We start from the raw sequence: 17,628 nt of genomic DNA on the forward strand, positions 1-17,628 counted from the left end.
CCCAGCACTTCCCTACCCCGCTCCTGAATCACAAGCTGGTGCATCGGAATGCAGGGTCTGCAAAATATATCAAACAGTGATCTTAGGTTTTACAACAGTGATGTTATTCCCGGGAGCAATCTGGGGAGGTTCAGACCCTTACAACTGGAGGCTGCATGGCCCCTAAACTGTAATTTCTAATCTTGTAGCTAATTTGTTAGTCTTGCAAAGGCTGACTGGTTCCCAGGTAAGAAGTTTTTTTTTTTGTTTTGTTTTTTTGTTTTGTTTTGTTTTTTTTTTTTGGGTGGGAGGAGAGGGAAGGGCTATTATCAATTTTGTATCAGAGTTAAACTATAAACTAAATTCCTTCCCAAGGTTAGTTCGGTCTATACACAGGAATGAACAAGGACACCTTAAAGGTTAGCTGTAAGATAGAATCAGTTAGGTCTGATCTCTTTCACTGTCATAATTTCCTCAGTTACAGTTTTTGCAAAGGCAATTTCAATAATAGTACCCTTCTCTTCCTTCCTTCCCATTTTTTCTTCTCAAAGTAATATATGTACACAGTTTTGTATAAATAATACATGTAGTATATCATATATATTAATTATAAATAATATAATTAACAAACTACACATGTATTAAAATAGCATCTATAACATTGATTATATTAAATATAATTGTCATATTATCTTATTATATATCATTTATACATTATAGAAATATATATAGCACAGAAGGGCTTCAGATAAAAAATAATAGTCCCCTGACATATCACATCCTGTCCCCTACCCCACTCTCCAAAAGCAACATCTTTGAACCCCTTTGGGCATTTTTCCTGGTGTGCATACCCCTACCGGTAGTCTTTCTGTTATCAATTCTAGACTTTACTTATTTATAGATGGGGTCTCGCTATGTTGGCCAGGTTGGTCTTGACCTCCTGGCCTCAAGTGATCCTCCCTCCTCAGCCTCTCAAAATGCTGGGATTAAAGGCATGACCCACCACCCCCAGCCCTAGACTTTATTTATTGACTTCTTACTATGGTATTTCCTGTACTTCCTGTTTTAAACAAGTGGGAAGATGAATGCGTGTGTTAAAATTCCTGACGAATCCCTGGTTTTAGCAATAACGATAATTTATACAGCACTTGCTATGTGGAAGACAGAGTTCTTAGCGCTTTGGATGTATTAATCATTTAATTACAAACTTGATTGCAAGAATTAACAATAAAAAGCAGGAAGGCAAAGACTTCCCCGTCAAAAACCTCAGTCTTCCCCGTCAAAAACCATTACGGGTAACCAGCAGTAAAAGAGAGAAGCTCAGAGGCACTGAAATTGTTACCGGCTCCTTTAATTCTCCATAGCGGATGAGTGGTGCCAGGCTCACCCACATTAAACAGGCTGAAGGCTCCCAGCGCCCTACCCCGCCGGAGGCGCGGAGCCTGAGCCAAGGCCACGTGACGATGACAGACGGCACTCTGGCTTTCCCGGAGCTGTCTCTATGGTATTCTTCCCAGCCCACCCATCCCTTTGGTAGCGGCAGTCACGTGACAGACCTCGGGTTTAGGGCAGATGCCCACGTGATCCTGGCCTGCAGTGGGGTTGCTGCGGTGAGATACCTGGGTTCCTGAAGGGCGGGCGGTTAGGTCGTAACTACCGCCTCCGCTGGCGGACTCTCCGAGCGGCCGGGCTCCGAAGCAACGAACCAGCTGAAGCGTTCACCGCTTAGTGCCTGCTGCACCGGTCAGCTCTTTCTGCCTCCTCCGCCTTCGCGGTCCTCACCTCTTTGCGGGTGAAGTTACCTTTGGGTTGCCAGACCTTGGGGCCTGAGGCCCAAACTCGGGACGAACCCCAACCCACCTCTCTTTTCCTGTCATTCTCCAACTCTTACTTTGTACCACGGAATCACTTGGCCTTAGAGCTAGCCAGCTCGGCTGTGCCTTGAGGCCAGGTTTGGGGAGATAAAGGTAACTGTCGGGAAAGCGGCCCCCCAGTGGACAGAGGCGGAGGCAAGAATAGAGCAAGCCTGAGGGCCATAGGCAATGAGAATAGGCGGTTGAGGGGCGAAAAAGAAAACAAACAACAAAAAACCCTAAAGACTACTGAAGATTTGGAAGGGACTGGAAAGGACTTGTTGCTCAATGGAAGAATCTGACTCTGAGAAAACGATGGAGAAAGAAAATCTGGGGCCGAGAATGGATCCACCACTAGGGGAACCGGAAGGATCGCTTGGGTGGGTGAAGGGTATTATGTCAAACCTGGAAGTGGGGGTGTTCAAATCGAAGGGAGTATTGTGAATTAGAACACTTCTCCCCACCCCTCCGTGATCAATTGCTCTGATTTACCAGTAATGTTGATTGGTATTATGCTTTGGACGATAGGATAAACTGGAAAGCGAATTGGTGCTAACTGGGCAGAAACAACCCTTGGGAAGGGGCTGATACTCCTGGTGGTGGTGCTGCGGGAGTGTTCTAATTAAAGCAGTTCTGAGTTGCTTTGAATTATCAGTAAAGGAGATTTGCTGTCACCAGGTTGGGGATGGAAAGACTAGGAAGAAGATTTGCATTTCCAGGTCAGAGACCAGTGGCTTGAGGGTGCTTTCTGTGCTAATTTGTACCTGAATTTGAGACTTGTGTCTACTTTGTGCCTGTGATGAGTGAAATAGGGCTTGGAAGGACAGCTGAAGGGTTAAAAAGATACTTTCAGATTTTAAAATTAGGAGGCTGAATGCTTTTTATAAATAGAGGATATTCAATATTCAGTCCTCAAATACAGGATATAAATATACTCTATTTTTTAGAAATAGAAGATATTGTTTGATTAAAGCAGCTGCATTGTTTTGATTCATTTAAGATGATGAAAAATTGAATCTTGAATTTTAATGACTCATTTGTATTCCTAAATACATCTTCCTAGAAGTTCTCTCTTGAACTTCTACTTAGGAGATAGGGAGCATACACACAGTTTTATAATTTAGGAAAATGGGGCCTCTATTCATCTCAGGTCCCACACAGCTGTACTCAGCTGTTGTACTAAACATGCTCTTTTGTATCTTCATGTTTATTTATATTTCATTAATTTCAATTTCTAAGGGAATTGGATCATAGAAACTGTTTTTTGGTTTATATCTGCAGGTGGGTGCTACCAAATACAGCCATGAAGAAAAAGGTAAGACGTGTTAGATACGTCAAAACCATGAAGGTAAAGGTAAGAAGTTGATATTCAGGAAGTTTGTGATATATATACACCATCTTTTCTGGACTATTGCAGGAGACTTCTATGTGGTCTCTCTGACTCTTTTCCCCTTGTATGCTATCTGGTTTAATTTTTCTAATATGAAAATCTGACTGAGTCATCTACATACTTAAGAACCTTTAGTAACTTCTTTAAGCCCATGGAATAAAATCTAAATGATTTCATGGTCCTTTAAAAATCTGTTCCTGACCAAACCCTCTGCCACACTTATGCACCCTATCGCAGCCATACAGAATTTATTGTTCTCCAGATTTACAAATTAATCTGCACTGTGTGTAAGCCATATACCACACACCATACAGGCCTCTGTCTGCACATTTATTTTTAATCTAACTCAAATGTTACCACTATAAGGTCTTATGTGAGTTCTTCAGATGGAATTGGACACACCTTCCTTTGTGCTGTCATAGTACTGTGCCCTACGTTGGGGTTTAGGCAGAATTGCTAAGAGTGCAGCTCAAGCTAATTTCTTAACCTTTTGGGGCTTCAGTTTCCTAATTTGTAAAATGGTAGTAATACTATTAACTGTATCATAGGATTGTTGTGACGTTTAAGTTAGTAAATGCCTGTAGAACACTTAGATCAGTACCTAACATGATTAGCCTTGGCAAGTCTTTCATAGGCAATTAAAAGAGGTACATTGTATAAATTAATAACTGAAGGAAATGTACCATATTTTGCCTTAGCTTCATCTAATAATTCAGTTCTGTAACTACAGTTTGCTAAGGGAATGTTCTTGATGAGCCTGTCTGAAGTTGCTTTCATCAAGAATGCCTAAAAATACCAGAAATTTCTACATGATTAAGAACAAAAATTAGCTTGATTTAATCATTCTGCATTGTATACATGTATCAAAACATCGCATTGTACCTCCTAAATATAAAGTTATTGTTTTTCAATTAAAATTTTAAAGAACAAAAGCAAACTTTTTGTGGCAACTTCAGACTGGCTCAGCAGTGACATTTCCATAGTGAGATAAAGTTATGTAGCTAAAATTGTTAGATTAAATCAAGCCTGAGTGTAGTATATTTTCATCAATACTCCTTATATTTGTAATTAAAAATTTTAATAAAATATCTTGGGATTGAAGGTAGAATATAGATTCCCTTCATTTGAAAAGCAAGGTAAGGCTGAGCACGGTGGTTCATGCCTGTAATCCCTGCATTGTGGGAGACTGAGGCAGGCGCATCACTTGAGGCCAGGAGTTCAAGACCAGCCTAGCCAACATGGCAAAACCCTGTCTGTACTAAATATACAAAAAAAATTAGCTGGACATGATGGTGCATGCCTGGAATCCCAGGCATGGGATGGTGGCTGAGGTGGGGTGGCTGAGGCATGAGAATCACTTGAACCTGGGAGGCAGAGGTTGCAGTGAGCTGAGATCATGCCACTGCACTCCAGCCTGGATGATAGAGCGAGGCTTGGTCTCAAAAAAATAAAAAGAAAGAAAGAAAAGGAAAGCAAGGTAATTGGAACTATATTTCATAAATTCTAGATTTGAAAGGACTCTCAAAAGTCACTTTACTAAATTCCCTTTTAGTACAAGAGTATACAACATCTTTGACAAGTGCTCTTTGTGTGAGATGCTGACATTGACAGGAAGGCTGATTACCTTCATGAGGCTACCCTTGCCCTTGGACAATTCTCACTGTCAGATACTCTCTTGCTTTATATATTTTTTTGATAACTTGCTTGTTCTTTTGATGTACATACTTGGAGCATCTGTTATATGTTAGGCACTGGAGGTATGAGGGGACTCTCTCTCCCCTTCCAGAGCTCAGAGTCTTCTGAGAGAGGGACAGACCCCCCCAAAATAAGTAACTGCAGTGCATTATAGTCTTTGCAATAAAATAACAGTGCCATGGGAGGACAGAGGTAAGACACTTAAGTCAGCCTAGAGCATTGGACTCAGAATATTTTCTTGCAAAAATGATCACTGAACCAAGTCTTGAAGGGTAACTGCAATTTAGCTGAAGGAGGAAAGAGAATGGATAGTTTACTGGCAGAGAGTACTGCGTGAAACAATGGCACAGATGCAGGACCTTCCAGAGGGTTGGGAGCAATCAGAGGGACTACCAGCAGTTCAATTAAGTGTGGCTGTAAGCTAAAACTTTCAGGCTAAGAGGGACAGGAGATGAGGGATGAGAAGTAGATAGACTAGATCAAGGAGGGTCTTATATGTAGTCTAAGGATTTCATCCTGCAGGCCATGGGAAGCTTTTGAAAAGAAAAAGGAGGGACAGTAATAAATGGAACAAGAGCATAGTGGTAAGTGGAAGGGATGAGATCAAAGGCAGAGGTGGAAAGATTGACCTTGAGCAGAAGGAGGAAGAACTTTCAGTTATATTGCAATTCTCTGCTAGGTAATTCAGTTAACAAAACATTGGGTTATGATAGAACAGGGTTTAGTTTCTTCTAAACGTGGTATTTTTCTAACGTGTTACTGAACATATTAACAGTGCATCTTAATAGCATAGATTCAGTGTAATTCTGTCACCTAAAGGATGTGTGTCCTGTGACAGGTAAGTGTCTGGCTTCTGGAATTCTAAGTATCTCTGCATTCACCCTTGGTTGGGAAGAGTTTAGTTAGTTGTGAGTATCCACACCAGGTTGTTGGTACTGTCAGTTCAGGAAAATATCAAATCTAGGAGAGAAATAGATCCCTTTAGACTTGATTTGCTCTAGATTGCTAACTTTTTTCCTTTGCTTTTCCCTACTTTGTCCTTAGGTGCTGTTGATGGGTAAAAGTGGATCTGGTAAGACCAGCATGAGGTCTATTATCTTTGCAAATTATATTGCCAGAGACACACGTCGCCTTGGCGCAACAAGTAAGATGTTTTATCTTATCGTAAAGTCAGGTGATCTTAACTCTTAATAATCTGCATAACACACTTGTTTGCAGTAGCTTGAGGATGCAGAAAGGTTGGGGGATTTGTTATGGAGCATGTTTACCCTTTTTGCATTGGTTCTCAAAGAGGTATGGCCTAATTCCAGTTACTGCTGCTTGCTCTCTTCAGGGAGGTTCTTTTCTTTCTAGGTTGTTTATGAAGTGAATTGCCCTTATCCAGCTTTTGGTTTATCCTGCTATTTCTTAAACAAGCATTGTTTGTTCGTCTTGTGGGGAGACTGTTTTTAACTCTTATACAAAGGGAAATTCATAGGTATTAACAAGCGTAAGAGTAAAATATCCTAAGATTTTTTAAAAGCAGTAGTTACACCTTGTCTTCGTTAAAAGGTAAATTACGGTGGTGGGAAGGAAAGAGGTTAACTTGATCTGTACTCTGCTGCTTCTTTTCCTGGGTACACATAGATGATCTCATTAGAGTTTTGGTTCTGATTTAGGGAATATGTTGTTGCCTTTTATAGTTTGAGTGTTAGTATGTACTAATTGGGCTGCCATGGACAGTGAATGTAGGATCCTGGGAGAGCCCTTCTGTCTCTGGGTTGTACTGCCATTTCCTTCTGCAGCATTCAAGCATTTCTGGATTCTGCTTGGTCCTTGATTTTTAGGGACAGGCCACCCACTACTCTATACAGTTCCTGAAGTTTCAAAAACAACAGCATTTTAAAAACACAGTATGTTTCAGACCCTAGGAAATAAAGGAGAAGGAAACCTCATTTCTGTTCTTATGGTGCTTGGAGTGTAAGTGTAGACTCTCATAATTGGGGCAGCTTTGATGCCTAGAAAGCTGTTTCTTGAATGTATTTTTTGTTGTTGTTGTTTAAGATGGAGTCTTGCACTCTCTTGCCCAGTCTGGAGTGCAGTGGTGCAGTCTTACCTCCTGGGTTCAAGTGATTCTTGTGCCTCAGCCTCACGAGTAGCTGGAATTACAGGCACCCACAACTATGCCCAGCTAATTTTATATTTTTACCAGAGACAAGGTTTCACTGTGTTGGCCAGGCTGATCTCTAACTCCTGACCTCAAGTGATCTGCTTGCCTCTGCTTCTCGAAGTGCTAGGATTACAGGTGTGAGCCACCATGCCTGGCCTCTTTCTTTTTTTTTCTTTTCTTTTTTTTTCTGTTAGCTTGTTCTCTTTCTGTTCTCTTAAGCCTCTACAAAAATTTGAGGATAGTCATTGTCTCAGTTTGTCCTAGCTATCTCTTGCCTCACAAATCTTTTTTTTTTTTTTTTTTTTTTTCTCTTTGGAGACAGAGTCTTGCTCTATCATCCAGGCTGGAGTGCAGTGGCATGATCTCAGCTCACTGCAACCTCCTCCTCTTGGATTCTCCTGAATCAGGGATTCTCAAGGGATTCTCCTGAATCAGCCTCCCAAGTAGCTGGGACTACAGCTGTGTACCACCACATCCAGCTAATTTTTTTTATTTTTAGTAGAGATGGGGTTTCACCATGTTGGCCAAGCTAGTCTCGAACTCCTGACCTCAGGTGATCCTCCCGCCTCGGCCTCCCAAAGTGCTGGGACTACAGGTGTGAGCCACCATGCCCGGCCATCTTGCCTCACAAATCATGTCTTTCTTAAGTTAAAAATGTCCAGCTCTTCCATCTATTTCTCATTTGACATATTTTGAAACATTTTTAAGGACTTGTTCAAACTTGTCTACATTTTTCTTATGGTACTGACACTTGGATGCAGGTGGAGTCTGATCAGGGCAGAGTGGGCCTATCACAACTCTTATTCTGGACATTACATTGCTGTTAGCATGGTCTAACATGTATCCTCCTTTTTTGGAGTAACTTTCGTTATGAAGAGTCTTACCAAAAAACCCTTTCAAATATATTCAAATTCCCTTTCAAATATGTTATTGTTAAAACACATGCCCTTCTGGCTTTTGGGCAATTAATATTTTAAACCAAAGAATAAATGCTTACTTCTATTAAATTATTTAGTTTTGTTTGTTTTAGCCCATGATATGTTCCTGTACCCTTTGTTTGTTAACTGTGAAATTCAGAACAAGTCCAATCCCTTTTTTCTCATCCATAAAAAAAGGGATTGGATCCTATTTTCATTTTAGCTACTTATTCTCTTATCTGATATATTAGCTATCTTTCCTAACTCCATGGAGTTTGTACATTTGATGAATATCTCATCTAGTTTTCATCTAAGTCATTGGTCAAAAGTTTTGGTCAGGATAATGTCCCATGGCCTGTCATGCCTCTATAATTGACATCTGTATCTCTGGCCTCTGGAAAGTCTACCTGTCCAAACTTCTCTCTGTCTTGATTTGATAGATTAAAACTTTTTTTTTTCCTTTCAAGTTAAATATCTGGGCCTAATTACCCTTATGGTTTCAGTAGATTAGAGGAAGCTAATGGTTACTGAACAACTGTTATTTGTCAGGCTTTTGTGTGCTGTTTTATTTACTTTAGTTCTCATGTTAACTTCATTTTTATAGGGAATAAAGAAGGAGGTACAACTTAGAAGTTAATATCACTAAGCTAGGAAGTATCAGAGCTGGAATGTCAATCTATGCTCTTCCCTTATTCCTTATGCCACATTCTATCTAGCTTACCCTCTCCTAACAATTCCTGGCAGACGTATTTTTATTTCTGTTTTAAATTCTGTACACTTTGTTGAAGCACCTTTTTCTAGTCCAGTTGCTGTTGCTGTTTTTATATAGCTGATCAGAATTGACTTATTACCCTGAATCCAGATAACAGTCTTGCAACCAACATTTCAGAGCTATTCAAACTGTTTGAAATAGTTTTGATATAACCTAGCAGCCTTATTGTGAACAGAATTTTGCGAATTATATGAACCCTATACATTAAGGCAAATCATTTATTTAGCAAGTACTTTTCTGGAACTTTCTATGTAGGAGGCACAGAGAACAGGACAGAGCTCTTGTCCTTAAGAATATCTCAAGCAGGACCTTTATTACTAATACTTTGTTAGTAATCACTGTATCTCCTTACAGGTAGTGAAAGTATACTTTAAAATACTATGTTTTAGGGTATCATCATTAGCTAGTTTGTCATTGCTAAAGAAATACCTGGGTTCTACTGCTAAACTTATAGACAAGTTCAAAATACATATATAGTGCATTACTTTTTACTTGATAGTCCTCTTTATGTAGTTGCTGATTTTCTTTAAAAGTAGTAAGAGTACTTTTAAAATATTACATTGATTTTAATGTTTTAGTGTTTTTCTAGTTTCTCATTGCTGAAAATAGTCCAGTTTTATTTTGTTAAACTTAGAGCCTACTGTGTTTTGAAATTTGAAGTAAGAGTACATGATGGTGATATTATTAATTTATTAGGGGGCTGCTAAAATGAATTTGTTGGAACAGTAAACTTGTCAATAAGATTGATTATGAAGTATTTTAGTCTCAAACACTGTTGACGGCTCCAAGATTTCCTACCTTCTCAAAATTCTCTGTTCCCTTGGCTTTTATTTAATGCTCTGTTACCCTGGTTTTCTTCCATTATCTTTAACCATCCTATCTCTCCTTAAAAAAAAAATCTTTATCATAGTATTTTCTTCTTTCTGCCCCGTAAGTGTGTGTCATTCCCCAAAGCTCTGTTCTTGGTTCATTTTAGTTGTTCTTGTGATAATAGGGTAGGAAGACTAGGAGAGCCAGAGAGCCATATATGGAAGACATGAGACTAAAGAGGGAAGCAGGAAGTGGGTGGTTAGATCATAAAATGCCTTGTAAGCCAAGTTAGGTAGTAGGACCTGAGGGTAGAGAGAGTTTTAAACAGAAGAGCGATATTTTACAGGTCCCAGGGATTAGGGAAAATGTTAAAAAAAAAAAAGCAACATGAGCAGATTTATATTTTATATTTTTAATTTTCAGTTTTAATTACAAAAGTAGTACTTGTGAAAAATTCAAACATTACAGACGTGTAAAAAGCCTCTTTTCTCCCTCTCAGGCCTGCTTCCTAGGGACAACCACAATTAGTAGTTTTGAGGTTATCCTTCTGGCCCTTTCTTTTCTGGGTGTATACAATTTTGCATATGCAGAGATACATGGTTTTTTTCTGTTTAAAGAAGAATGAAAATCTGCATTTTCGTGAGAGATCACTCTATCTATAATATGGAGGATAGATTGGAGGGAGGCAAGGTTAGAAAGAGGTTGATAAGTTAGGAAACTATTTTAGTAGACTAGGTGAGAGATGATGGGGGCTTGATTTGGGCTAGGGTGGTGATAGTGGATATGGTGAGAAGCAAATGGATTTGAGATCTATTTAAGAGATAGAGTCAGCCAGACTTTCTGGTAGATTTAGGGAGAATGATGAGGAAAAAAGTGGACTGAAGGATGAAACTGAGATTTTGGCTTAGGCAACTGGTTGAATTCACTGAGATAGAGAAGACTGAAAGAGGAATAGATTTGTAGGAAGAAAGGGGAGATGATGAGCTACATATACTTGGATACATTGAGTTTGGGATACTTGTGGTTTATTCAAATGGAGATTTGTAATATATGTCAGAAAGGTAGGAGAGAAATCTGTCCTAGAGATACCTGTTTCTGAGTCATCAGTGTCCAAATGGCAAATAAAATAATACGAATAGACTACCTTGCCTTGGGGAAGGTGGCCAAGGATGGAGTCCTGAAGGACTCCAACATTTAAGGGACAGAAAGAAGAACAGGAATTGTAAGGGAGGATCTGCCAGAGAAGTTGTAGATATGATATCAGAGACCAAGAGAAGAGAATTTTTTGAGAAGAGAGTAGTCAACAGTGTCATGCTGCAGAAAGTAAGACAAGGACTAAAAGGTCCATTGGATTTGGTTATGGGGCCATTGGTCACTTGATGAGAATAATTTCTATGATATGGGAGTAGAAACCTGATTTCTATCCCATGTGCCCCATGTCTAAACAGTCACTGAATCCTGTCACTTCTTTTGTTATTGTCTTTCCCTTTCTCAGTAGCACTTCTTTCCATTTTTTTTTAGTACTAGACCGTATACATAGTCTTCAAATTAATAGCAGTTTGAGCACCTACTCTCTCGTAGACTCTGTTGGAAATACAAAGACATGTAAGATATGATTCCTTTTCCAAGGAGGGGGAAGTAAAGGGGAGAAGGGAAGTAGTTTGAGCACCTACTACGTGCCAGGCACTTTATGTATGATAATTCATTGAATCCTCATAGTAATCCTGTGAGGTCAATGCTATGCCCCGCGCCCCCGCCCCCCCCCCGCCTTTCTTTTTTACTAGAAGAGGAAAGTAATACTCAGAGCTTAAGTGACTTGCCCAAGGTCACACAGAGAGGTAGAGCCATGATATTTGAATGAAGATTTGTTCGACTCCAAAGCCCGTGCTTTTTAAAATAATGCTCTGCTGCTTACAATGTAGTTTATAAGAAGATAAAATTGCACAAAAGTTAGATAGCAGTCAATTTAAGCAACAGCTTTGAGATAGTCGTAGGGGAAATATCACTGTGTGATTATCACAAATTGTATAGATTATAATTCCTAGACTTTGATAAATTTTCAGGATAAAATCTTTCATTATTACTCCTTGGGATTTTTAGTGCCTGGCAGAGAGTAGATGCTTAATAAATGTTTGAATGAATTCAGAGGGATAGATGACGGTAAGTGGGGGTAGCCAGGCAGGGCTTTTAGAGGAGGTGGGATTTAGGCTGGCTCTTAAAAGATGAATATATTTTGAAAGAAAGATGGGGAGGGCTTTCCAGGCAGATGAACAGAGTAGGTGAAGAATAGAGGGGAGGGAAGTGTAACTCAGAGGTCGCAAACAGGCAGCCTGTATCCTGGATAAGACCTGTAGATGTGTTTTGTTTGGCCCATGTGATGTTTTCTAAAAATGGGAATTAGTTATCAACATGTAAAAGTTTTCAGAAAAATATGGATTTCCCACTACTGCTGAAAAACTTAAAGATCTGGTAACCCAGAGCCCCCATTCCTGCATGGCAAAGGAACCAGAGCTGAGTAACTGCTGCTCACTCTACTATCCCATTGGGTAGATGTTTACCCTCCATATGTGGCCAACTTTGCTCATATACGTTTACTGGCCTGGCCCCTGTTAGCAAGTTTGCGACCCCTGGTGTAAAGTATTTTGGGGGTTGGGGAGGTAGTGGGGTTTGGGAGGACTGTGAATAAACCAAATTGGGCTGGAGTGAAAGGCTTTATTAATGTGGATCATTGGGGAATGTATAAGTAGACTGGAAGCCAAATTGTGAAGGACCTTGAATGCCTCCCCATAGGCATGGAGGAGCCATTGAAAGTGTTTTGAATGGGGAGTGACATGTTCAAAGTAGTGTTAAGAAGATGAGCCTGGCAGTAGCCTGTAGGATGAAGTAAAAGTGAGTAAGGCTTTTTGGTGGGGAGGTCAGTTATGGAGCTATTGTAGTAGTGTAGACATGAGATGATAAGGGGCTTCCTTAGTGTTTGTGGTGGGTTATAAAATAAGGAATGGAATTGAGAGAGATTACAAAGGACTAGCAATGTATTGAATGTGGATAGAAGAGTCAAAAGTGGGAAAAAGTTAGGGTCATTAACTGGAAAGGAAATCAATAGCAGGAGTTCATTTGGTTATGTGTTATGTTTGTTTTTTGCTACTTTTTTTTAAAATTTGTGTGTGTGAGGTTGGTGGGGGCAGGTGGGACAGGGAAGACTGATTAAGTGGTGTATATCTATTACATGTTGAAATTTTAACATAAGTATTGTAATTGGAGATTGTTTCTGCTCTAAGTATTAAACTACTAAAAAGTAAAATGACTTACATGAGAGCCAATTCTGTAGCTCAGGGTAGTTTAGGTGCCCACCTTGCCACTAAACCACACTACTCAGCTGAAAATCACCTTCTTGTTGTGGCTTTGAGCATTTCACTCCACTTTGGTCCTTCTAAATTTCATGGGTTAGTGCTTTGCTTAGTTTGAATTTCACTTCACCTGCTATAATTACTAGATCTGTCATATTTGTCTTCCAGTTGATGTAGAACATTCTCATGTTCGATTTCTGGGAAACCTGGTATTGAACCTGTGGGATTGTGGTGGGTAAGTACCATCTGCTTACTTGTTTGTGAAGTTGATGTCAGTAATCATGGCATCTAGCATATCAGCATGGTGAATACACCTAGAGTAACTATCATTTGTAATAGATTGGATAGAAATTACTTCAAAATTGACACTTGATTCAATAAACATCTCTGACTTTTATGGAATTGTGAAAATGCCCTCTGTATGTGACATGTTTAAATAGCACTAATCCAAGCTCTATCTAGGTATCTGTAGTTTGGGATAGATTATCCCCTTTTGTGGAGGAATAAATTAGGTTTCTGTCTCAGGCATCCTGACACCAGTGCTGAGCTCTTAGCTGTCACACCATACTACTTTGTTCTTAGTAATAATACGTCAATAATTTTCTCCAGGCAGTCTCAATACTGTAGATCAGACACTGAGCACACATTCTCTAGCTAAGTTACCTACTTTTTGGAAGAGTAGGAGTTAGCTCTTCCTCTTATGAGCAAAGTATTCACCACATATTCCATCACAAATGTATACACACTATGGATGTATGCTGATGTTGCTCCCTACCCTATGGCCATTGCATCTCTGTGCTGAAGGAGCAGTGTGCACTGCACAGTGGATAGGAGCATAGGTTTTGGAGTCAGATTGGGGTTTGCACCTCAGCTCTGTTAGCTGTGTTGTCTTGGGCAAATCATTTAAACTCTCTGAGCCACAGTTTCTTCATCTGTACAGTAGTGAAGGCAATGGTACCAGCTCATAGGGTTGTTTTGATGATTAAGATGATTTATACAAAGTTGCATAGCAGAGTGCCTCACAAAATGCATAGATATTGTTAGCTCAGTGTATCCCTGCTCTTAGCATAGAGCCAGCCATAGAGTGGGTGCTCAGTGAATATGTGTTGAAAGAATAATTCAATAGCTAAATACTCTATAAGAAAATGACTCCATTCCTGATAGCAGATGGATCACTTAACATCCTAGCACCTATCTCCATACAAATCCTTCCTCATTATCATTGGTTCTAATTTTCTAATCCGTGTTAAGACATTAGTCCCAAGTCCCTTGCTTTAGGCACTAAGATGTGATCTTCGTTTTTACAGATAAGGCAGCTGAGGCCCGGGAAGATTATGATTCTGCTGAGTTCACACAGCTAATTAATAGCAAAGCGCAGGACTAGAACCTAGGTTCCTGATTTTTTTCTCCTACTACCGGATGCTACTGTTTTCTGCTGGCCAAGTGATAATTGAGAGCTTCCTGGAAAGCAGCACTTAGCCTAAGGAGCAGAGAGCAACATCTACAAAAAAATACAAAAAACTAGCCGGGCGAGGTGGCGGGCACCTGTAGTCCCAGTTACTCGGGAGGCTGAGGCAGGAGAATGGCGTAAACCCGGGAGGTGGAGCTTGCATTGAGCTGAGATCCGGCCACTGCACTCCAGCCTGGGCGACAGAGCGAGACTCCGTCTCAAAAAAAAAAAAAAAAAAAAAAAAAAAAAAAAAAAAAAAAAAAAAGTTATCATTGGAGTCATTTTAATGTAGTTTAGAATATTTGACTATTGAGTTATTCATTCAGCAAATTTTCATTGAGTACTTAACACTGTTAGAAGCTGGGAAACAATGAAGAATAGTAACATACATGGAACTTGCTATCTAGGGAAGTGAATGGTATTAATGAAAAACTCACAAACAAGTGTAATAACTTGTGGTAAGTGTTAGAAGTAAGAGGAATATATTGATATAAGAGCCTATGCTTAGTGGATTGACCTGTCAGGAGGCCATGGGCAGTTTCTGTGAGGAAATATGGATTGAACTGAAATCTAAAGAGACAAGCAGGAGTTAATTAGATGAAGAGGTAGGGGGTAGCATCTGAGACAGAGTGAACAGCATGTGTAAAGGCTACATAGTGGATAAACCATGTGTCACTTGAGGAATTGAGAAAAAGTCAGTGTGTTTAGAATATAAGAAGAGGGGCAGAGAAATGGATCTGGTACAGGAGAATCAGTGGGACCTGGTAGGAAACAGAAAAGGAGCTGCACCAAATGGTTGACATGCTTTGCAAACTTCTTTTGTTGGCTCAAGTTGTGCTTCAAGAGGTAAGAAGGTAAGGTCAGACTTATTTGTTATGATTTGCCCTTTAGACTGAAGCCTTAAGGTTATCTTTCACATTGATCAAGCCAACAAAAATAGGTCATAAGGAGGAGTGATTGAACTGAGGATTTGCTTACTATATATATTTTTTTCTACCAGGCAAGACACCTTCATGGAAAATTATTTTACTAGCCAACGGGACAACATCTTCCGAAATGTGGAGGTTCTGATTTATGTCTTTGATGTGGAGAGCCGCGAACTGGAAAAGGACATGCACTATTACCAATCATGCCTGGAGGCCATTCTGCAGAACTCTCCAGATGCCAAAATATTTTGCTTGGTACACAAAATGGATCTGGTACAGGAGGATCAACGGGACCTGGTAAGAAACAGAAAAAGTGCTGTACCAAATGCTTGACATGCTTTGCAAACTTATTTTGTAGAGATATAGGTTAATTTGTACCATTTTTTTCAGGAATAAAAGGTCAGCAGAAGTTTTCAAATGAAGTTTTGTCATTTGTTTTAACAAAACACTCTTTTAAACACATTTTCAATGATAAGGGAAATATATTATTTATTAGTAAATAATTTTCAGAATTAGGCAAGAAATCTGTCCAAGTGATCTCACTAAGCAGCATTTATTTATTTTTAAAATATATTTGCTGCCCCAGTTTTATTGTCCTTCAAAGCAGGGAGGTAGTGTCAAGGTTAAGACCCACTAGGAGTGAGATGAAGAGAGGTTGCTGATTTCATTAGATTGACTTAGGAAACTGATATATACCAGTTCAAGTGCCAACCACAGTGTGTTAGGCACTATGCCAGGTCCCTCATAATTGCACTGATATAGTAAATTTCTCTTTCTGACATGGGAGTTAGTACACACAAATTTAAACCAGAGAAGGCACAGTAGCAGGTGATGTCACCAAGATAGTGTAGTAGGAGATAACCAGTCTTCATTCCCCTACAAAAAAACAAATATAGATAGCTATCCACAAACCAAAATAGCCCCAAGAAGGCTCAAAGGCCCATTATAGAAAGACATAGTAACATGGGTAAACTCCTGCTTAGCTGTGAGACTACAGGATTGGCAAGTCATATAGTCTAGCTTCAATATAGTCTGTCTAGTTTGCTCAATATAAAATAAGAGGATTGGATTTTAAGGTCTATGCTGAAAGAGAAGATCCTTCTCTATTTCTAAGGGTATGAAACTAAGGAAAGCAGTTTTGGGATATGCTGGTCATATACAGGAATACAGTTACTCTTTGAGTTGGAGTATAAGAATCTAAGGAAATCCTTTAATGAAAGGATGTTTTGGTAATTGCACTGGTAAGGAATACTTCTTTATATGACTAGTTACAGGATTGCCTCCACTCTTCTAGTGTTTTGATATTTATAGGTTAGCTTACAGGCTTTCAAAACTATTTGAAGGGTTCCATATTTGACTCAGAAAACTGCTTTTGATTATTTAGTAGTCTTTTTAGCTCTTCCTCAACTTCTGTCATTAAGTATTAATTAGTATTTAATACCTAATTAATATGGTTTTAATTCAGCATAAAATCATGTGTGTAACTTGGGTCTTGAGTTTGTGAGGGCCTTGTTACTGTGCTTGCTGTTTTATTCTTGTTTGCTTTTAAAAATCACTTTATTTCCTAGCCAAAATTGCAGTAGAAAAACTTACAGCATTCCAATAAACGAGCTCCTTTAAACATTTAGAAGTGTTTTATTCACTCGTAATTTTGTGTTTTTATAGTATTTTTATTTATTATTTCAGTAGCTTTATGGTTATGTGTGGTTTTTGGTTACATGGATGAATTGTACTATGGTCAAGTCTGGGCATTTAGTGCATTCATCACTTGAATAGTGTACATTATACCCAATAGATAATTTTTCTTCCCTCACCCCCCACAACCTCCCCGTTTCTGTGTCTCCAGTGTCCATTATACCACTCTGTATGCCTTTGTGTACCCATAGCTTAGCTCCCACTTACAAGCGAGAATGTGCAGTATTTGGTTTTCCATTCCTGAGTTATAAACAAGAGATAGTTTGACTTCCTTATTTCAATGTAGATCCCCTTTATTTCTTTCTCTTGCCTGATTGCTCTGGCTAGGACTTCTAGTACTATGTTGAATAGAAGTGGTGAAAGTGAGTATAATTGTCTTAAGGGGAATGCTTTAAACTTTTCTCCATTCATTTTGATGTTGGCTGTGGGTTTCTCATAAAAGGCTCTTAATATTTTGAGGTATGTTTCTTCTGTACCTAGTTTGTTGGAGGTTTTTTATCATAAAGAGATGCTGTGTTTTATTGAATGCTTTTTCTGCATCTATTAAGATGATCATATGGTTTTTGTTTCTAATTATGTTTATATAGTGAATCACATTTATTGACTTGTGTATATTGAACCATGCTTGCATCCCTGGGATGAAAT

The 17,628-nt window shown here is 39.2% G+C and overlaps 1 protein-coding gene across 5 annotated transcripts in view; it reads left to right on the plus strand.

Moving 5' to 3' along the window:
* Positions 1 to 1,450: 1,450 nt before the first annotated feature.
* LOC104656747 (ras-related GTP-binding protein B) overlaps positions 1,451 to 17,628 on the plus strand; it is a 40,087-nt gene continuing 23,909 nt past the window's right edge. For 2 of the 5 annotated variants that reach the window (XM_030934513.1, XM_030934512.1), the window contains exons 1-5: positions 1,451 to 2,212; positions 3,114 to 3,147; positions 5,962 to 6,061; positions 13,081 to 13,147; positions 15,363 to 15,585. In XM_030934513.1, the coding sequence (XP_030790373.1) occupies positions 2,121 to 2,212; positions 3,114 to 3,147; positions 5,962 to 6,061; positions 13,081 to 13,147; positions 15,363 to 15,585 (516 nt within the window). In that variant the 5' untranslated portion in view covers positions 1,451 to 2,120. Of the gene's footprint in view, positions 2,213 to 3,113; positions 3,148 to 5,961; positions 6,062 to 11,086; positions 11,171 to 13,080; positions 13,148 to 15,362; positions 15,586 to 17,628 lie in introns of all 5 variants that reach the window. The other 3 variants (XM_030934517.1, XM_030934516.1, XM_030934515.1) reach the window with 3 other exon arrangements.

This window comes from Rhinopithecus roxellana, chromosome 7 (genome assembly GCF_007565055.1).
Source record: "Rhinopithecus roxellana isolate Shanxi Qingling chromosome 7, ASM756505v1, whole genome shotgun sequence".
Classification (NCBI taxonomy): Eukaryota; Metazoa; Chordata; class Mammalia; order Primates; family Cercopithecidae; genus Rhinopithecus; species Rhinopithecus roxellana.